Here is a 22,911-nt window from a genome sequence, read left to right on the forward strand (position 1 = left end):
TTTGATAATCATTAAAAACTCATTTTCATCATTCAATCATTTTCAGTTTGTTAGAATAAACAGTCAATAAATTTATTGGAAATAATAATGAATGAATTGATAATAAAAGCCCCTAACATGAGTTTGCTTTGCTGTTTGTGATGCAGTGATGCTCCAACCTGTTGATGCAGCCGTTGCTGACCGGAGACTCTGCCGTCTCCTTCTCGGACAGAGAGCTGCAGGACCTCCTCTCCTGCCAGGAGCCCACTCTGGACTCCCGGCCCGTGTCAGAACTCTTCCTCCTGGCTACTATAGGTCCCGGCCCCGACCCTCGTCTCTCCTGGCTGGCCTTGAATCCTGCTGGCTCAGAGGGGATGCTCAGCAGTCCCCCCGCTCCCTCTGGATCTTTGCCCGAGTCGCTGCTGGTGCGCCTCCCATTCAGGCTGTCGGAGGAGGACACATGGCTCATCTGGCCCTCCCGCTCATCTGAAAAGGAAGAAGAAGAAAAAAATCCAAAGTGAGTCCATCAGCTTTAAATTTTAAATCAGCTTTTGTTTTTTTTTTTTTGTTTTTTTTATAGTTGACTCTTCACGAGTGAGTGAAGAAAAATCTGCCAGAGTTTAATGGTTTAACTGATCATAAGTGATTCCATAAGTATAAGACTAATATAAGAAGAAACCCTTAAATACTTTAATGAACATTTTCAAGGAAACCTTAACTCAGACTTCAAGGAAAGTCTTAACTTTGGAAGTTTTGTGCAGCTGGCCCCTGGTCTCTTTGACTCCTTTTTTCAGTTCACCGATGTGTTTGAGCAGAATGAGTCACGTGTGCACTTGAAATATTTCTCTCACTTTAAATCAAGCAGCTGTGAAGCAGCTGCGGTTCATTCTGCTGGATGAGGTCAATCAATCACGGAAAAGCTGATAAATCCTCATCAGCAGAAATCTGACCTCATTACGTGCGTTCAATCTGTGGGTCAGCACGCCCTCTTCTGGACACACACACACACACACACACACACACACACACACACACACACACACACACACACACACAGTCTCCCTCACAGCATGACATTTGTTTTGAGTGCAGTCACAGCGGGAGTGGAACCTCTGACCTCAGCAGTGTGAACACCACATGTTCTGAAAATCGAGCGGCACAGCGACATGATAATTAACAGCTCAACCTCGCGTGAACCCTCAGATACAGAGCAGGAGATCACTGAGCCATCTCTGAGCTCACTGCTTCACACACAGCTGTCAGTTTGCTCTCACCCTTTTTCTTCATCATTCATCATTGTTGAACTTGATGAGCCATTTGTGATTTCATTTCATAATATTAGCACATTATGAATCGGAGAGTTTAAAGGTTCCATTTAATGTTTCACTGGTTTAACTAACTTCCACGTAAAACAGGATTTCGGTGTAAAACTTAATGTTGAATCCACACCTGAGATATATATTCTATAAAAATCAACAGGTTAAGGTTGTGTACTTGTATAAAACATTTCATCTTTATGTAAGACCTAACTGCAGGATGCATTAGATGTTAAGGGAAAAACTTTTATAGTAATTAGATAAAAATTAGTCTTTGTTTTTTCAAGTAAACTACACACAAAATCAACGGAGCTTTGCAGCCAGTGTGGTGATAAACTCTGAAATAAGAAACTGAATCTCAGGCGTGTTTACCTCCAGAGCCGGCCTCTCCCGCCTTGTTGCGTCTGCGCCTCAGGATGACCTCCAGCTCGCTGTCCTTCTTCCCCGGCGGAGACGGCCCGGACTCCTGAGAGCCTCTGCTGGGGCTCCTCTTCACCGTCTCCTGGACGAAAAACACAACTGTTACTGCAGGAAGTTCATTATTTCACTGTAATTTAACCCAGAATTTGACTTTTTATGACAAAGTGACACATTGAATCAATGAAATCCATTCCAATCTATTTAATTTCCTTTTCATGTAGGTGTACATGCGTGTTCACAAACATAAGTAAAGAAACAGTTCTCTTGATAACAGTCCTTGTCTCTTCTGAAAGGTACCTGTCTAGAGTTTACTATTAGAGAGTCAGAACTGGTGACACTAGAACCAGAATCAAGAGACATGACCAAATAACTCCTGTTTCAGCCTCTCTACACTGGCTCCCAGTAGGTTTTCGAATACATTTTAAGATTTTATTGATCGGTTTTATATCTCTCCGTGGCCTCTCTCCTGGCTTTATCTCTGACCTCTCAGTTCTGTACACGCGCACCTCGAGATCCTCAGGTAAAGGTCTTCTGTCTATTCAAAGGGCCCGGCTGAAAACTAAAGGGGACAGAGCGTCTGCAGTAAAGGCCCCGAGGCTCTGGAATGATCTGTGTCCTCCTTTAAGACTCTTCGTAAAACTTACTTTTATCTGAGAGCTTTTCCTGGTTTTATTTTCCCATTAACTGTTTTATTTCTCTTAAAGTTATTGGTTTTTATGCACCTGATTCTTCTTTTTGAAATCAATTGATTACATTGATACCATTTTATTGCTGCCTTTGTCAAACACTTTGTAACGTTTATTATGAAAATATTTAATATATAAAATATATATATATATATATATATATATAAATATAAAGTTATTATCATTATTATCATTTGCTGTTTTTATGAACTGTTCCTTAATAAGGAGCAATAAGTTGCTGCAGTGATGCTGGGATCTTATAATTTCCTACACAGGCAGAATCATGAAGCTTCATGCTTTCGAACAATGTAGAGTATAAATCCATTTTTACCAGGATGCCTTTCAGTTCGTCCATGGCGCTCTCCTGTTGTTTCTCCTCAAGTACTGGAGGCTGCTGGGGGAAAAAAAAAACACAAATAATTTCTCCTTACTCAACTGCTGTGTCACAGAATTACAAAATAAAAGTTGGAAATGACAGCTTTTCAAACTACATCTACCAATGAGGAGTTTGTGATTTCTGGTTCCAAAGCTTTCTGCAGTGTTGCTGCAGGACTTCCCCCATTAGTGAGATTCCCTCAGGGGAGGAACAATATCCCAGCAGCCCCAGTGTTCAGCCCACAACGTGATTTGCAATTGATGTTTTAATAGACATGTGTTTAACTGATTAAAACTGGAGGGTCTCAGTGTGTATGGGTGTGTGTGTGTGTGTGTGTGTGTGTGTGTGTGTGTGCGTTGGGTTTGTTGGGGTCAGGCGGAGAGAAACGTCTTTCTCTCCTCAGGGACCGACCTCGGCATCACGTCACAAGATTGATGCAAATGTCAATATACTCACTTTTACTTTTACTGCTACTCTCTGTGGCAGCAGGAAGGACAGACATGGAGAGGAGAGAAGAAGAGAGCAATCAGCCAGAGTGCATCAGACTGCATCACACACAGAGACAGGACCTGACAGTGTTTACAGACGTCCTGAGGAAGAGGAGGCACGGTCAAGCAGGACAATCGCTTTCTGTTGCTTTGACATGTTTTGATTCTGTTTTGATGGAAATATTGATATTTTTTAAAATGGTTCTCAGGTCGCAGGAATATTTGAGCACGTCTATTGTCAGGGTGATGTGACCTCTGACCTTTGACCTTTTACTATTGTTGGATGTAGGGTCAAAAATCATGAGGGCTAAAGGCAAAAGGAGCTAATTTTGAAAGATTTATTATCAAAAAAAGTCACCTTGTTGTATTCTTTTGACTGAACTGCAGGAAAAAATGTTTTTGTATTTGTACTTTGGGATCATATGTGACAGAATAATTCCACAAAAATATCTTTGACGTTCCTGTGCTGCAGTTTTCTTGTCTCTCATTGGCTGACGTGCTCCAGTCATAAGTGAACACAGTTTTGGACAGGTGTACATCCAGAATTCAGCCTCGAGACAGTAAAGCCTCAGCAGATTAATTCTGGGTGTCTGTGACCTTTGGATTCACGATCAGAAAATATCTAAGAATCAAAACCACTTCAATAAGCAAACAACCAAACAACAAGTTTCTCTTTCAATTCTTCTCTAGTCCTCACCTTGCTCTCCTGACTCTTGACGGGCCGCAGGACGACGCCGTGTTTGATCCTCTCCATCATCTCATTCACCGCCTTCACCTTCACGTCGTCCACACCCTCAGCAACTGGAGAGTCAGAGAGAGAAAAGGCAGAGCTAAGGTAAAGACGGATGCATGGTCAGATTAACCTGCTGCTGAGCCCCTGTTAACCCATCCTTCCTGCCCCTCTCTGTGCATCATGTATAAACCTCCAGAGACGCAATCTGCATCGTGTGTACACAGTGTCACAGTAATAATGTGGCTTTGAGTGAAGTTCAAACATCATAATATAGTGTACATCACTGTCATCATAAAAAAATAACAAATACAGTAATGGAAGACTCTATATAACTAAACCCTATGTAAAAACATACTGTACTACACACACTGTAAGTATAGACAGGCGTGATGAAACTCACCTGGAGGCTGCTCTGCCTTCACAGCAGCTTTCGAGCCTTTTGAAGACTTCCTCATGATGGCTATCAGAGAGCTGACAGAGAGACAAACAATAACTGAGCATTACATTCATTTTGTAGGAGTGCTCTGATTAATCAGGCCGCAATCGGCCAACAATTATTATCAAAAAGACCCGATCAGTGTATGTAAAATCCGCAGATCGTTAAACGCTTTTTTTCATGTATTTTCCGGCCTGTGTTTCTGCTCTGTTACTGCCTTGATGCTTCCTTCACACACCTGCTTTACTGTGTCTATCAAAGTGCTTTCTGTTCTATAAATAGACCTGTCAGCCTCCAGCGGGCTGAGACAAATCATGCGATGGTCATGTTTTCTTGTTTCAGTGTGTCTTTTTCCAAGCAGCTGAGTAAGATGATGCTACACCCCACTGTTGCTCCCGTCCTCACCTGAGGGGGTTGCATCTCGATGGGGGAGGTGGAGGAGGTGGTGGAGGGGGAGGGGGAGGGGGAGGAGGCGGCTGCGGGGGAGGGGCGGGAGGCGGGGCCACCCCGGGTTCAGGGGGAGGGGGTGCCGTGACGGTCGTCATGGTGATCTTTTTCTGGGTCTCCTGGAGCTCGTGGACTGTGGGGAGGAAAGAAAAGAATGGAAACAGATAATAAAACTGACATCTGCAATATAATGCCACTGCTAGTACTATTACTACTGCTGGTAGTACTCATAGTACTGCATTAGGTACTGTTGTGCCATGTTATCTCGTTTTGGTTGGTGGTTATTTTCCTCTGGTGAAAGAAGTCACTCCAGAGTGAGGACTCTTACCCAACACACCATCTCTGGCACCATGAAAGAGGCCTCTGTTTATTTATCTATTTATTTATTTTGTCCTTTTTAACAGTTTCTGGTTTGAGTCAGTTGGCGGTTTTGGCGCTGACTTCCTGTGACCCATTTACAACAAACAGACAGATGCCGTGTGGCATGGAGGGAGAAACTCTGCATGTTTGCCAGATTTCCTGCAGCAGATGGGTCGATGGTCTGCGTCAATGAAATAAACACACAACAGCCACTAGTCTGAGGACACAGAGGAGAGGGAAGACACCAGTAACCCTGTCCAACACGCGTCCCATTTTCTCTTCATCATTCAGGTGTTAGTTAGAAAATGTATTTAAATTTTAGTGGTGAAAGGAAACTGCAGAGGAAGAAAAGTGTTTAATGATTTTAAAATCTGACTTTTGTAATGATTCTGGATCAACAACAGTGGCATATTTCTGAGTATAAATGTTTTTTACCAACTAAATCAAAAACCATACGTAGCTGCTAAATCAAACTGCATGAATATTTTCTGGTTTTTTTAATTGAGAAAAAACTTCAAGACAATGTTCGAAAAAAAAAAAAAAACCTGTAAATATTCTGCTTGTCCCCTGCATCAATTTACACACATTTCCCCAAAAGTGAGCTAATAATAAAAAATAATAAAATAAATGTGGGTGGATTTGAAGATGAGATGAAGCTATAAGTTAATGTTGAAATGAAAAATATGCACAAATTGTTCAAACCCAGTCAAAGAAGTTAAGAACAGACTTTGCAGAGTTCAGTCTGATTCTGCTGCAGCTCAAACTGGGTCAAACAACGTGTTCCACCACCTGATATTGGTGCCACTGACACCAATATCAGTACTGACACCGATATCAATACTGACACCGATACCTTGACTTCAATACTGATTCTTATCAATGCTTTTTCCAATACCAGTTCTATCAAATCCAGTTTAACAAAAATAAAATGATTACACAATCCAGTGCAAATTGTAGTTTTACTGAAGTTTTATTTTGAAGCCCAGGCTGCGATCGAAAAGTAAAAATAATTTCCGCTGTAACCACTTTTCCTCAACCTCGATAGAAAAAGTCATGAGGTCAATGAAAGATGTGAAGAAGAGCGGAGAGAATCCGACTGCACTGACTCCGCACTTTTTTAAAACCAACTTTATTTAAAATACATGGACGATAGATACTCCTTTCTTAACCACAGACACAAAGATACTGGATTGAAATGTTGAAATAGCATTTTGTGTGTGTGTGTGGGTATATGTGAGAGTGTGTCTCCACCTCTGCTCTCCAGATCCTCATTCTTCTTCTCTGTCTGCTCCAGTCGTCCCTCTGTCTCCTTCTTCTCCACCTCCAGCAGCTCCAGCTGCCTCTGCAGAGCCTCCAGTTGCTTCTTCACACAGCTCTGCTCCAGCTGGGCCTCCAGACTCTGCACCTACACACACACACACACACACACACACACACACACTGTTAATGTAGGTAAATCTTCATCTTCTTTTAGTTGTTTATTTGGAAGGAAAATAATCTAATTTCCATGATAAGCATCTCTATCTTCTCTAGAAAAGCACCTGAATTTGCTGCTCTAGTCTGGACGGATACATGACTACAATATGACCTTAAGGAGTCACACATGACCTGACTAAACTTCATGCATCATCAGAGTGTGTATGACCCAAAAACGCTTAAAATGCTGGGGAATCCCATCCATCAGCTGAACTGATAAAGCCACTGATGGTGGAGAAACATCTTCAAGACTTCAGATAGTTAGTTACCTTTGACTTCATATCTTATCACCTGAATGATTTAATGGATTTACTGTACGCTCCTCACGCCCCAGTCATCTTTATTCTTTGCCTTCTTTTTGCCTTTGAAACTAGATTTATTTTTGTATTATTTTTAATGGTGTTATTCCTTTGGTCAAGATTTTGAGACCTAGTTGGCTCAGCAAAGATGGAAAACGTCCACACTAATATGTTTTCATTTTAAAAACGGTGTTTAAAATGAAAACCGCCTCCATCCAGACAATTCTTTTAGCTTTACATCAGTAATAATTTCTGTCCATTCTGACATATACCTGAAAAGGCATACATACATGACCATTCATGTACACTGGGCATGTGGGCAGTGTAAACAGGAAGCAGATTATCTACTCTGAACAACAAAGACAGTCTTAGAGATAAAATGTACAGTTAATTTGTTATCCGTTATATCGTTATTGTTGGTGCATGCCGGCAAGTACACGTTTTTTTTTTCAGGTGTTACCTTTTGCTGATGCTGCAGACGCTCCTCCTCCAGGGTTTTGGTGATGGCAGCGACATCCTCCAGAGCTTTCAGCAGCTGAACGCTGGGCTCAGTGCTCTGCAGCAGCAGCATACTCTGCCTGTTGGCCTCCTTCTGCTTCACCAGCATCTGCAGGAGACCAAGGAGGAGGAGGAGGAGGAGGAGGAGGAGGACAGAGAAGAAGAGGAGGGAGAATCATCATCTACATTTGAACTTCCAACGTATCGCTCCAGTTTGTCCTCCACAAACACAGTCTGTTTGAATCCTGCAGGCTCTTCACTTTTCAGGTCAGTAAACAGCAGATTCAGGACATTTCATTAATCAGGCACTACACATCAATTACCAACACAACAACGCAGGTCACTGTTTATCACTCGAGCCAACAGCAGCGCCACCGCACAGCTTTTAATTTATGTAAAGACCTCAGTTATATAACCAGATTGGACGACTTCAGAGAGCTGGGGAGAGTTTTCAGGAATTAGCGGCGACTCTTTAAATGCATATTAAAAATGGTGTGAGGGTAAGGCTCATCTAATATGATTTTCACATGTTCAGTACATGAAAAGATGAGTTAAATATGTGTTTTGGGCCATGGAAGCAGACGTATACTGGGCCTTTTTATGCAGCTCCTTTTTCAAGCCAGGGACAGTGTGTCACTTTGACTCCGGCGGTGTGTTTCCGTATCTTTACCTCGTGTGCGTATGTCTCAGCTTTGACTCTCAGACTCTGCTCCAGGTCCAGCTGCTCCTTCATCCCCTCGTACTCCTGAGCTGCCATCACGGAGACTGCACAGACAAACAATGGATTGACATTCATTTCAACTGACACTAATTATTTCTTTCTTCTTTATTCAGGCTGTATTTAATTCAAACAGGTCACTTCACAGAGTCTGGCAGCATAGTCAGCATACTAACACGACTAACTTGTTTCATGTGTACAGTTCATTTTAACATGCTAATTTATGTCGAAACAGAATCCACATCCACTTGCCCCTTTGTAGTAATGGGGGGTAGTTAATATCTAACTCGCAGTGATGTGCAAGGTTGTGTAAGTAATGTTTGTTATGTTGTGAAGATTGTGATGACCCTGACTAACTGATGGACAGGACTATCCTTAGTAGTGGACACCTGGTGATGGGACTATATTTAAGAACATTGCTGCGATTAATTAAATAACAGATGGATCTGTTTATTTATTGTTTTATATATGATGGATGTGAACCTGTTGGATGTGTCACAGGATAACAGATGTTTCAGAGTTCATGGCCGTTGCCGGGCATTAAGTCAACCTGCTGTAATGTTGGCTGGAGCCTGTGTTGGACAGTGTGTTTCCTGTGTGTTGTAACTCACCTCTGTTAAATCTCTTGATGGTTTTTTTTTGCTGCTCAACAGTTTCACGAAGCTCCTTCATCTCTGCCTGATCTTTCTCCGACTGCAGACGGCGGGAGAAAATTCAACAAAGTCAGTGACCAGACAGTCAGAGTGTGAGCTTCATCTGTGCTTCTGTCACTGTGGAAAACAACTGAATGACTTTGTTTCGACGTGCACGTGCTTTGCCATGACATTTCAGCTTTTGAGGAACTAGTCCTGCAGCTCGATGTCCGCACTGCTCCCCCCTCACCTGTAGGGTCAGCTCCTCTATCCGCCTCTGCTGGTCATGAATCTGACAAACAAAATTCTTCTTCTCCTCCAACAAGCTGTTCACCGTCTCCCTCAGCTCTGACAAAAAAAAAAGAAAAAAGAAAAACAGAGATGAACATGAAGTGCACTCATGCTAAAACCTACGGTGGCTGCGCTGCTTTGAAGCTAAAAGCACTGAACAATAAGTGTGTGTGGATATATTATAATGTATGTAATGTAATATATCCATGCAAGTTAGTCCTTATCAGATTCATCACTTTTTTATGTCCACTGGAAACTCTTCTTTCTATTTTTATCTTTGAGTGCAAAACAGTTAAGTGTGTTTATTTCTTGACTAAGGTCAGTGGGTCGCCAACATTATTACTTACACAAGATTTGAAGGTATTCTTACAAAAGAGTAGCTAGGTAACCTGTTGTTGGTTTAAGTCTAGTTCTACGTGTTGTACCTTTAACCTGCTGCTGATACTGCGTGAAGGTGTCGGCGCTGCCGTCTGCGGCGTCGGCATCTGCGTCAGTCTCCAGAGCGATGCAGTCAGAGATGCTGGGAAGCAGCTCGTCCAAACACGGCCGAGACGACAGGCTCAGGTATTTCAGCTTCCTGTTCTCACAGTTGAGCTGGAGGTCAAAGTTTACAGGCGTCAAAGACAATGACAGCATAATTAAAATATACATTAAAAAAACAAAACAAAAAAAAAACCAATCTCCATTAAATGACAGCACCTGTATCTACATCTAAACATTGCTAAAGTTGAATATTAGCACATAGTTTCTGCTGTGGAGGCAGCAACAGACACATAAAGACATAATGTAGGCAAATCATGTCCGTGCAGAGTCATCCTGACTCAACCGTTCACTTCATTCACCTGCTAATGCCAGCTGGACCCTGACAACGCTAAGCTTATAGCACTGATTATTGAGTGTGTGTGTGTGTGGTGTGTTCATGCGTGTGTGTGTGTGTGTGTGTGTGTGTGTGTGTGTGTGTGTGTGTGTGTGTGTGTGTGAGACCTTTGTGGCCAGGGCCTCTGCATTTTCCCTGCACGACTTCTCGATCTCCAGCTGAGTTTGCAGAACGCTCACCTCCTCAATCACCATCTGAGACACTGAGAGAGTGACACACACACACACACACAGAGAGAGAGAGAGAGAAAGAGAGAGAGAGAGAGAGAGAGGGAAGGTTTTAGGGTCACAGGTTAAACAATATGCTTTATTTGTTGGCTTATTAGCACAGAGCAGTTGCTGTGTTATCATCATGACTTCCCAGTATAATAAAACATTATATGAGGTAAAAAACTATAGCCCACTTTTGAGAGGTAGAACATGTTGGTAGAAAGTGTTTGGTGCTTTGTGCGTTTTTGTTTATCTTGGCTGCAGATCAAGAGACAATGAAAATCTTTTCCTACGAACATCTGGGACGGAATCTGAATAGAATAGAGATCAATTATGCTGAATCTTTCCTCATGTTGGAAATAAATACTTATTATTTCTTCAATTATTTTATTATTTGACTATTTACAGGCAGAGGTGGGGTCAACATAAGCAGTTCATTTTTTTTTCTTTTTTTTGGGTTTGATTTCGGTTTCTTGACAAGATATTAGGGAGTGGGTAACAAAGTCCTTAGACCCCAGTTGTGATAAGTTTTCCTTTGAGAAATATTAGAAAATAGGAACAAAATGTTTCTCAAGAAGCAGACAGTAGAAGGTATATCCTCGACACCCCAAAAAAATCCAAAGAACAACGAGGCTCTGACTTCCTGGTGAAACACAGCAAAATCTTCATTTCTTTGTTTTCCCTTTGGAGCTTCTGATTTCCCTCCTACTAAAATAAAATGTATGGAAATGAAATGCCAAGACTGTTAAAGCACATTCAACACCTTTGAACAATCTATTTCTGGTCTGTCATTTGCACAGCGGCAGCTAAAGAAAATAAAACTCATTCAGTTCAGTTACATTCAAAAGGCGGCACTGATATTTACATAGAAATATTACAAAAGAAAATGTGACCTAATGTGAAGACCATGATCACACAAACAGCTAAAACCAGTGAGCCTGAGGTTGTGAGACACTCGCAGCTGTCGAACATGTCACCAGAGCTCAGCTAGTCCTCGGTTATTTTAAAATGACCCAGATATGGAGACTTTGGGAAAATCTAGACTGAGAGGAGAAACTTGACGAGATGAAGAAGCTCTGTCATAATAAAGATCCACTCATCTCTCCCTCCTTTAAGATAATAGATATACCCGATGCTCTTTTCTGCATGTTGCACACTTTGGGCTTGCATGACGGAATCAGATAAATCCAAATAAATCAAAAACAAAAATCTTTACAAAAGTCAGCTGTGGTTTTTCTCCCCGCCTCTGTCTCTCTACCTTCATTGACCGTTTCAGTTTCTCTGCGGTGACAGCGGTCGTGGACTCCTTCAGGCTGCTGTGGCTGAATTGTATTACAGCCAGCAGGAAGCTCCTGCTAACATCCCTGATCCATTAACAGAGTCCTTCCTGGTCGATGTACAAGCCCCAAATGTGATTATACTCTTCACTCACACAGCTGAGGGCAGGAGGAGAAAGGTGTTCATGTTCCTGCCCTCAGCCACTGCCAGAGAGACTCTCAACCACCGTGGATTCATGTCCCCTGGCTTTTTATTACATTATGGCAATGGATGGAAAATAAAAAATGTTTTTTGAGCTGTTAATATACTCGTGTATATCATATTATATGCAGGATTCTCTCAGTAATATAAACGCTGTCAGGATGCAGATACAGTATCAACTCCAAATGCTGCTTTTTGAGGTTAAGACTAGAGTCATTCAACCTCCCCTGGTGTGGAAATTGAACCAACTTCTTTGAGGCTGTCATAAGAGGGGATTTCACTAGTCCGACCAGGCGGTTTGGTGATTCACGATGCATAAGACATAACCGCAACATCCATGCGTCATCCCTCTCACTCTCCCCCCATGTTTTCTATCCGTCTCTATTGGACTAGTGACGTAAGGCAAAATGGTGACACTTCACTTTAAGTCTTCCCTAGACATCCTGAACCCAGAATTCGAGATGCTGCCCTCAGGCTGACAGTTCAGGATGCCAAATTGTAGAGGCACAAGAACTCATTCGTTCCATCTTTTCTCAACATATTAAATAATTACAATGCCTGGTTTATCTGGGTTATTATAGAAACCACTGTGGTTTTGTTATTCTTATGTTTGTATCTGGTTTTGTTTGAAGAACTATTGTCCTCTATCACAATTTATGATTATACTTGGTCTATTACTATGAACACTGTTTTTATCATCCTGTCTCACCCTTAACATGTGATCCTCAGAGCTTATAGTGTAGGTTTGGTTGATTTATGCACTTGTGTGCATATGTATTGTTATGTTATGTGATGACGTGGCTTGAAGCCGATGACTAGTTTCCCCTGAGGGACAATAAAGTATATCTCGCCTTACCACAATTTACTTTACCCATTACCTTACCTTATACCTTACCTTACATTACCTTACTGTGCCTTACTTTACCTTACTTTAGCTTATACCTTACCTTATCTATCTATACCTTATCTTACCTTACTTTACCTTATACCTTACCTTACCTTACCTTATCTCCACTTACCTTATATTACCTTACCTTCTATACCCTTATCTTATTTAGCATTTATAAGCAGTACATAAACATGCAATATAGGTGTTATGAGCAACTATAGGGGCATTTGAAGTGTTTATTGATGCACACTATTTGTCAACAGCCGCCTATGAAGTAATATTTCATATTGCTACGACTGTGTTTTACTATATTATCATTCATCATCTGTTTAGACAGCACCATCCACTTATAGGTGTCCACATGAAGAGTTTACAGGAGTAGATATGCAACTCCATTATAGTGAGTTATAAACCATCTATAATAAATGTTTACATGCTATCTCTGATATCTGTTTGTTTCATTACTTCATCACATTCACTGTCCCCCTGTGTCATCTGAAGAGTGTTCAATGTTCCCGGACATTAAAACATAACTCTCCTGTGTTGGGAGAGTTCAAACACAATAATCTCCTCTCAACATTCTGCATGTACACAGTGTAACGTTCACTGACACCAGCTCAGCGCACAACTACACACAACTGCAGCAGTTAATGACAGGCTGCCTGTCACACAGACTGATTGTTAGGCTGCTGTAACTGAACCCGTCCTGTTGGCTCACCGCAGTCAGGTTTCATACAGATAACAAGAGGGTCTGAAAAACTATCACAGTGTGAACCGAAATATGATTGACTGCCGATCCACTCCGAGAGATTCTGTTTCTACATCCTGCCTCAACATTAGCAGCGATGTCTTATTGTTAGGGTTTTAATTGAAATATAATGAATCATGTGTTTAAGATACTGACAGAAAAATACACGTATTTCTGTAGCAGTATTAGAAAACTATGCCTAAACCTCATGTCACACTATTTTGCTGAGACCTTCTATTATATTATCATACTGAGGAAAACAACAATAGGAATGTCACTATGACAACCATGACCACAATCTGTATCTGTGTCGGTGAGACCTTCAGGCCTTCAGCCCACCACACTTCACCCTGACTCTACCTCACATGCATCTCAGGTGAAGGGGTTTCTTCTCACAGGGTACATGACTAATGCTCCTCTGTCTGATGATGTAGCCTGAGTGCAACACAATTAGACCCACACAGACAAAGACACACACCAGTAAGGCTTAGTGTGTAGCTGAGCATGTGTGGTGTGCAGATGCATCATCCAGGGATGCTTTTAGAGAACAGAGACTCACCGAGACGTTACTACAGCGGCAGTCTGTTCATAGATTGATCTGATTTTCTGCATCACACTGAGACGACTTCATTTAAAAGCTTCATTGTTCAAAGAAAACTGATCCAAATCCACTGATTCATTGTAAACCAGGTCTTTGGCTGCAGATGCACAACGTTGTAAAGGGCTTCATGTTTCAGAAATACCACAGCAAGAAATAAGATCTCAGAGAATTCATTCATTTTTCTATAAGCTAAGTCATTGCATCACAGTACGAATGAAACATCAGTGCATACAACTGAAATACATCAGCATAACATACAAAAAAAAAGCACACTGAACACATCTGCTACACAATCCTGACAAACTGAATTTCTTATTTTACACAACAAAAATATTAAAAATAACATTCATGCAAGTATAATGTTAAAAAAATTAAAAAGAAGTGGCTCTCTCAAAAACATGTCCACTTGTACTTCACAGCTCTCAAGTCATGTAATGTGGCCAATGAAGGTAGAGCAAGCAGAGGTAGAGTCCATCGGACTGACATTATCACCCATCTCAGAGGTGATGACGCTAACTCACCAAGGTCCTCTTTAAACCAGCAGATAATATTAGCCTGATTCATTGACTCATTAGCTGCAGCAGACATTTAACCCAGTGACCTCTGAGAGCCTTGATGATCTTCGGCGCCAGAGAGGTTGCGGGTTTGGGTGAGGAAACATTAGTGTGAGGATGATGTGAGAGAAGAGGAGGATGGGGACGGCCACTGGATCTATTTTTCATCCCTCACTCAATGTTTAATGCTTCTGGACGGGCTTTGGTGGTGTGATTCCCTCCTAGCCTGGGACTCATTTAAACCCTCAGCGCTCCCTACCATTCAGGCACTTTAACCATCGCTTCAACCCACACGCCACGGCGGATCGGCCTCTGCACGGCTGCACCGCCGTTCAACTCCAGCTCTGTGGGTCAGACGCAACACGGGACGCAAGAGACGGGTCACACGCCACTATTTATAGCTCTGTTGTATTCTACTTCGTTTTACTCAAGGAACCGACAGCTGGTGCCATCAGTAGGGAGACACTGGAGGATTGTCTGTTAGCTGATGATGTGCAGTGTGAAATGGCAAGCTTGTTCTCTCGATTTCACCCTTTACTACAAAAACTGGTTTCTTTTTTTATTGTTCATTTCATTGTTCATTTTTTTATTCTAAATGGTGCAGAACTTATCCAAATGGAAATTATGTTGATGTATGTACTGTACAGGTGGATGATTTTCATTATCAATTAATCTGCCAAATTTTTTCTTGATTAATTGATTATGTATTTTTTTTCCATAAAATGTTGGCAGTCAAAATTACAAGGTAATGTCTTCAAATGACTTTCTTTTATCAGACCAACAGTTCAAAATCCGAAGATATTCAGTTAACTGTGATGTACGACAGAGAAAAGCATCAAATTTTCACAGTTGAGAGGCTAAAATTAGCGAATGTCTGACATTTTTCCTTTTAAAAAAACTACTTAAACGATTAACTGATTATCAAAATAATTACAGATAAAATTTCTGTCGATGGACTAATCAAATAATAATAACGAATAATTGCACTCTTACACTGTATAATGTTATGAGCGTATTTCTTTTAGCAATGAGGTTTTGTTGCCAGGCGACATCTAGTGGCCGTAGCACTTACGACAGGAGCAAAGGGAAAAGTGTGGTGACGTAGTACATGGAGCATTAAAGTCCACGTCAGGAGGAGGTTGGGGTGGATGGATGGGTCAACAAAACACAGGAACATGACACAGGAGAGTAATACTCGATTCCTATGTGAAAAGTATCAGTTTATGTTGTTTCTATTGTCCACGACCGTTCATTGTTTTTATTGTAACCATGACAACAAAGATTGTCTAATGTTGAGGAAGTACTTATTTTAACCCAAATCACCATCTTTTTCTAAACCTAACCAAGAGATGACCGTTATAATAGTAACCATGGCGATGAAGGTAGGTACGCCACCTTCTGTACAGTCAGTGTGTTTAACATTGTAACCGTGACAACCAAGGTCTGTTACGGATGCCACTGTACCCCACTCTCTGTTTCAGGAGAGTGGGGTTTCCTCTCTTTGAGACGACGCTCTGTCTCCTATCAGAAACTCTTCTGGGTCAGTCACTCCTCCGAGTTCAGGGCTTCACGAGATGATAATGATCTGACCGACTGAAAACAAAGCGCTGCTTTTGTTTTTCACCCCTGAGCCAAAGCTGGAAAGGCTCTTCAGTGACGATGCATGTTATTAACAGATGATTTGGAGGATTAGCCAACGGTAAGCACATTCATCCATGAGTAATGTTCAAATCCCACCGGAGAGGGTTAAAACAGGGTTAAAAAGCTGGACAGGGAAAAAAAATACAAGCAAACAGTCAAGTGCTGCTGAGCATGTCACTGCTCTTGGTAGGTTTGTCTATGATTCAAATCTCCGTGTGTGCAGATGTTCAGCAGCTAATATGTGAAAATGGTGAATTCTGATGAACTTTAGGACGTGTCAGTGACTGAAAAAGTCGCTCTGCTGCGCGGCCTGCGGAGGATTTACAACATAAAGAACCATGCGTGTTAATACCAGTGATGTATAAGCTGTAACTCTAACCCCGAGCTAAGCTGTGAACAATAGGAGGCTAATGCTGCCTTCAAGTGCTTCTCTTAAGCCTCCGTTTCAGGGACTGGGAGTCGTACATTTGTTGTGCAAAACTGACAAACTGAACCCTGATTTAGTCAAGTTTACTATCAATAACTTAATGAATCTACAGTATCTGTAGTTCCACTGTCCACATCTAACTGATTTCTCTCATGTCTCTGCATTTGGCTTAAATTACTGCTTCTTTAGCACCACATTAAATTACACACAACTACAAATGTCAAGAATAACACCATAGAAACTGTGTTAATATGGGAACAGTGGTGTACATATCCTACTTAGTTTTCCTACCTCCATAGAATTGCTCAAATGTGACATGATGTGGGTGTGAATGTTGGATTGTTGGTTTCGGAAAGTACATGCCAATTGCGATGTAAATGAAAGGTTTCCACTAAATACAGGGACTCTTATTGCTGTAAAAGCTCAGCAACAAGTCAGCAATACCAGCTGTAGTCCAAAGAGTATGAGTTCCTCCAAAGCTACTAAAGTGGTTTTAGAGATACTCAGGGGCCCTGTCTGCTGGAAATCACATGTATACAACTAAACTGAACTGCTACGACAAAAACTTTGTTATATGAAACGTAATTGTTGGATTATGATCTTTGAATGAATTAAGTGCTACATTTACGGATGGGTATATGGAATATGACACAGGAGAGCAGTGTTCGATTCCCATGTAAAAGTAGCAGTTTAAGTTGTTTTATTACCGGTGACCGTACATTGTTATTATTGTAACCATGACAACAGAGATCGTCTAAAACCTATTTTAACCCAAATCACCATATTTTCCCAAACCTAACCAAGCCATGACCGTTATTAAAGTAACCATGACGACAAAGGTAGGTACGCAACACAGTCCGGCTGTTTATTATTGTAACAACCGACGGCTGGGGGCGCTATTTCAGGAGACACTCCTGTGGGTCGTATCAGAGGGTTGTGAAAAACGACCTGCGTGGTTGTTCAGGTTGGAGGACCGGCTGAAATGACAAAGTGATGCGGAAATTGTCAACGTGGGATCCCAAACAATAACACATTGATAAACTAATTCTAATTACTCAGTGTCTTCTCCCTCTGAAGCCAAAAAGCCACATCATCTCTACCTTTCTGTCAGAGAAAATTACATTTTCCTGCTCACATGTCACCAGCTTGTTGGTCCTTCATGTGCTCTCAGCGTGTAATTACAGTATTTCCACCAGCACTTGAATACAGGGAAAGTGCTGCCACGGGCTTTTATCTGAGCACACTAGACTGAATAACTAGGCTGCATAAGTCAACGGTGCTACAGGCGACCACATTTGTAAAGCTGAGTGGTATCACAGTTCGCTTCCAGCTGCATGTTCCGTCACACCAGCATTAAACCACATACAGCACTGATGGTTGACTGGGTAACAAGCAATACTTGATTTAATTTTTAGCTTTTTTTTTTTTTTTTTTTTTTGGTACCTGCCTTTTCTGCATTTCGTTTATTCTCGTGGCTCCTTTGTCACTTTGATTTGTTTCCTTTCTTTGGGAGTTCCTCTGCATTGCCTGCACTTTTTGCACATGTATAACATTTTTCTTTATATGAAAATAACTCACTCTAACTTATTTCTCTCCCCGCAACCCTTTTGAGACTTCTATTAAAATGCCATCCTGAGAGGCATGTCTGATACTCAGCTCCTGAGCGAATGGCTCGTTCTGCTGCTCTGGCTTAATACAAAGCATAAATTACAGACTGTGAGACATCGGCTCCGCCTGCTTCCTACCAGCTGAAAAGATCAGGAGCATGCAGCCGTGCACTTTAACTTTCTCTTGATTTTCTCTGCTAAAGGCAAAGAAACCTTTTGACTTTTCCATTTGAGGACAGTCTCTTAAACTCTCTGAATCATCTCCTCTAAAAAGAAAATGCATGAGTGCTTCTACCTCCCTTTGCTTCAGGATTCAAGTTTTTTGTGATTTAACTTTCCTGTTTTTCATCATTGGTCATTTCCTCTTACTGCTAGTAGTTATCCATATCTAAGAATGATGTTATCTAAATAATATCATTATAAATCTTGCACTCTTAGGATAAAGTAGGGACAACAACATCACATAGCGTGGATGCACCATAACGAGAGAAGAGAAAATTAAGGCATGGTAGGAGAGATTTGTCAGTACTTCCTGGAAGTGAACATCACAAAGCTGCTGCTTTTCTGGAGCATAGATTTGCAATGGCACTAAGAAATTCCCACCATCCTTGTACAGAGCGGCACAACCATGCAGGTCTTATCACCAGCTTATGAAGTCAACTAGAATTATGGCCTTGTGGTTGTTTCCTCCACCAACCAGCCAAGGGGCAGGAAATATGGTCACAATCTCTCCTTCCTGAGCTACGGTGTTGAATAATAGCCAGAAGTGTTTCTGCAGAACACAAAAAGTCTCAGAATGGAGTTTGGGTGGATGGTTTGACTACCTTGTCACTTTGAAAATGCAGAGTGCAGCTTGTTTCTTGTCTCAAATCAGTCGACATAGGTTTCTTTCAACCAGGGGTCGGCAAGTAAGTCTAAGTAAGTTTTTTTTCTAATCCATTAGGTGATGGGAAAGAACATAATCAAAGGCTAATTTAAGAAGTTCAATGATAGAATTGCAATTGGAATTTCCTTTGTTTGGCCACCACTGCTTTCACGATCTTTCCTTCACGAAGTCGTTCTTTTTTTTCTTTAGATATGAGGAATTGTTGCTTTTTGCTGCATCATGTCAGGAACTAAAATGCTGGACAAGCGTAAATTTTGGCTTGTTGGTGGCGCAAGATGAACAGTAAGAGACTCATAGTCGTTAAGATTCATCCTCTGGGGACATTGAATGTCTGCAGCAAATTTCATAGAAAACTATCTGACACCTGTCTGTTTATTTCACTCTATTCATAAAAAAAGAAAATCACCTTTCAACAACCCCGATGCATCACAGATGAAGTGCACTCAGTGTGATCATGAACGTGGTCGTCCATCATCGAGGAGGGTGTATTATCTCACAGCCACCCCCTCAGGTCAGGTCATGTTTTCACTGTGTTATCGTCAGTTAATCTGTGCAGGACTCAGTCTGGCCTTTGAGATTCAAACGAGGCTGAAATCAAGTACCTGCTGGACAGCCAGGACTCCCTCATTAAATCTATTAAAATGTGGACATCAAATATGGAGGAGCAGGTTGAGAGGCCTTTTGAGGGACCACAATGGATAAAGAATCCGGCAGGAGTGGTGAAACGCACACACAAAAACACACACACACACACACACACACACACACACACACACACACACACACACACACACACACACATCCTTACCCCCCATTTTCAGCTGCTGAATAATTCATGGCAGGAGGTTTTAATAATTCAGGGGAATAACATGACAAGAGCGACTGCTGTCTTCTCTGGGGAGAGGCGGTGAATGAATAAATGAGTGAATGAATGAAAGACGTCAGTGACGGAGCCTGAAATTAAAATGAGGATCAGAGTTTCTGCTGACTCTGAAGGTTTCAGGTCCAGTTTTGCTATTGGACACAAGTGTCTGATGTTTTTCTGACACTGAATTCTGGGGTCTGGGTCCGACTGAAGGACCTGTCAGGTGTTTATCTTACAATTTCTCTTCCTTTATTCCTCTATTAACATTGAATCAAGGCCCATGTCTTGATGTGCATCTGTAAATCCGTCTTGGCCCCCAGTGAACGGTGCCTGCGGCATCTGATAGTTAATTAACAAAACGTCAGCTGCACGTCAGCTGGCTTCTCTCTCCTCAGCTCAAGTTTCATTCTTGTGTCCTCTCCATTGTCCACTGTCAGCCAGTCATCTGAAGGACATATATTTCTCGTGTGCTCCAACCTCTAAATGTGTTCATGCTTGGACTGTCATTCGCAGTAAACTGTGCACTTAGATAGGTCTGACAAGATAAAACAAAAAAGAGAACACATGCTTATCGGGATGGATGGTTCAACAAAACACAGGACTATGACACAGGAGAGCGGTGTTCGTTTCCTACGCGAAAGTAGCGGTTTATGTTGTTCCTATTACCCATGACCATTCTTTGTTATTATTGTAACCATGACAACAAAGATGTGGAGTGTAATGTGAAGCTTGTACTTATTTTGACAAAAATCACCATCTTTACCATGACAACCTAGGTCAGGTACACCTGCTGCTGTAGGGGCGCTATTTTAAGGAGAAACTCCTACAGGTGATATCAGAGGGTTGAAAAAAAAACGACCTGTGTAGTTGGAGTAAGGTTGGGGAACTGGTTGTAACAATAAGGCAGCTCTAATGACCTCACCATCTGAGCAATGGAGGATAAAACATTCACTATTGTGATAACCTCCCAGAGTTATACAATCCTTCCCTGTCCTAGGATACATCAGTCTTCCCTATACCATTATAAGCTGCAGCACAATGTCTTGGTGTCTAATAAGACATCAAACTAATGGATCTGTTACTCACACTGGACCTTCAGATTGTGTTTCATTGTCTCACCTGTACCTGGAGCAGCCCCCTCCCCCACCAGTTCAGCCCGTTGTGTTTCTTTTCGGCTGTTTTTGTCCTTAACTCTTCACTGTGATGCTGCAGAAATGTGGACAGCTGCAGGTGGAGACTGCCTGCTCCCTGCACCATTTATATCATTAAAGCTATACAATAATAATAGAAAATACGTGATCAACGCCACAAACTACAGCCTCCAAATTATCAGTAAGTTGAATCAACTCCTCTTTAAAACGTTTGGAACAGAAATTGAATATAACAGCCTTCACCCACCTGCGTAACTGGAAAAAACTTTCAAATTTCATCAGAATGTAAATTCATCATGTGCTTGGAAAGTAGACAGGCTATACATACACATATACATGCACTATTATTACAATTATAAATGATTGTTTTCAGGCACAGTGTTTCTATAAGCGCTAAACAGCTTATCATTAAATACTCTTTCTGACTAATATTTCTCCCTAAAAAGAATTTTCATTTCATGTACTCATGTACTGATATTTAGGTTTTGGTGCATGTTGCTTGAAAATGTGGCATAATGTTGTCCTTGTCTATGAAACAAATCTTGCCTCAGATCATCTGGATCGCTTTACCCTAAACACCTCACAGTCCTAGCAACCTGTCGAAAATGTTGTTTCCTGATTAAGAAGGTGTAAAGCAGCTCAGCCAGTGCAGCCTCTTACCTCTGTGAATGGTCATGATGGGAGCCAGGAGCTGCAGCCTATCAGCCTCGTTTCCAACTGTTAACTGGGGACAACCTGAGGTTAAACTCCCCAAAACACAAACCCTTCTCTACGGTTGGCTGAATAAGCCGGCACTCGCCATGGAAACGGGGACAACCTGCCCCTCCCCTGTTGAACCCACCCATTCAGAGGACGAGGTGTCAGCGATGTCATGTCGACACAGGTGAGAAGGAAAGGTGTGAAGGGTGAGGGGGGGGGGGAAGGGAGGAAGCGGAGGTGTCAGCTGTCTGGTTGGAGGCTGGGTGATGTGTCAGACTGGGAAATGTGAAACCTGGACAGGCTGAGGGTTTCATTTCAATAAAGTTAACCTCTTACGGAATAATAATAAACTTATTTCTTGCTGTGTCCATCATTGTTCTGACTCAGTGAACTGGGATCTAAGAAGTCTCACGCAAGAAAACAAACAACAAATCAACAGTTTATTTAGATGATCTAAGCCACTTTATTTGACCGAAAAACCAAAAGTGAGTGCACCTGAAACCTTGGTAATAATACTTCATTATACAGGAAACTCTGTGCACACATATGGGGTAAGTACAGTAAGTCAGAGATGAGGCAAAAAAGAAAAAGCTGCATGTAAACTGTAAACGTCCGCCGTTATTTTCGCTTCTAAATAAGGTTCTTGACTCATCACACCTCTTTTTAGTGATTTCACGTTCAGAGGTCTCAAATGAACTTGATGGGAACAACTGTATCATAACTGGAATTATTGTTAATTACCATCATCATACCATCAGAACAATATCTTCTAAAATCTACCGTTTAGCCAGCCATGTTATTGCAAGTCACTAGCACTGTCCAGCCCATGTGCTCTCACTACTTTAAGAACAGATATCAATATCAACATGCTAACATGCTAAAATTTTGAAGGTGTTTACCATGATCTGCATCTTAGGTTAGCGAGCTAACATACTAATCAGCACAAACATAAAGTAGGTTACTGCTGATGCTGATGCAAATTTCATTTGCAGATATAGGACAAATTAAAAATTTTACCTGATGGCGGTGCTACAGGAAAAAAAATGAGGGTATCACCAAAGTTATTGGGATTCATTCTCTGAGGATCATGAATACCTGTATGACCTTTGATGGTAAAGTCAGT

At 41.5% G+C, this 22,911-nt stretch overlaps 1 protein-coding gene across 5 annotated transcripts in view; it reads right to left on the reverse strand.

Moving 5' to 3' along the window:
• shtn3 (shootin 3) overlaps positions 1-22,911 on the reverse strand; it is a 33,537-nt gene that overhangs the window by 2,667 nt on the left and 7,959 nt on the right. For 2 of the 5 annotated variants that reach the window (XM_071457727.1, XM_071457732.1), the window contains exons 3-16: positions 10,140-10,234; positions 9,581-9,749; positions 9,115-9,212; positions 8,844-8,925; positions 8,185-8,279; positions 7,477-7,623; positions 6,493-6,646; positions 4,840-5,014; positions 4,399-4,469; positions 3,963-4,066; positions 3,234-3,254; positions 2,733-2,795; positions 1,668-1,797; positions 159-465 (exon numbers count right to left, since the gene is read on the reverse strand). In XM_071457727.1, coding sequence (XP_071313828.1) covers positions 159-465; positions 1,668-1,797; positions 2,733-2,795; positions 3,234-3,254; positions 3,963-4,066; positions 4,399-4,469; positions 4,840-5,014; positions 6,493-6,646; positions 7,477-7,623; positions 8,185-8,279; positions 8,844-8,925; positions 9,115-9,212; positions 9,581-9,749; positions 10,140-10,234 — 1,711 coding nt within the window. The remainder of the gene's footprint in view (positions 1-158; positions 466-1,667; positions 1,798-2,732; positions 2,796-3,233; positions 3,255-3,962; positions 4,067-4,398; positions 4,470-4,839; positions 5,015-6,492; positions 6,647-7,476; positions 7,624-8,184; positions 8,280-8,843; positions 8,926-9,114; positions 9,213-9,580; positions 9,750-10,139; positions 10,235-22,911) is intronic. The other 3 variants (XM_071457731.1, XM_071457730.1, XM_071457728.1) reach the window with 3 other exon arrangements.

The sequence above is a fragment of the Trachinotus anak genome, unplaced genomic scaffold, assembly GCF_046630095.1.
Source record: "Trachinotus anak isolate AG129_WGS33_773 ecotype Australia unplaced genomic scaffold, CSIRO_AGI_Tana_v1 ptg000021l, whole genome shotgun sequence".
Classification (NCBI taxonomy): domain Eukaryota; kingdom Metazoa; phylum Chordata; class Actinopteri; order Carangiformes; family Carangidae; genus Trachinotus; species Trachinotus anak.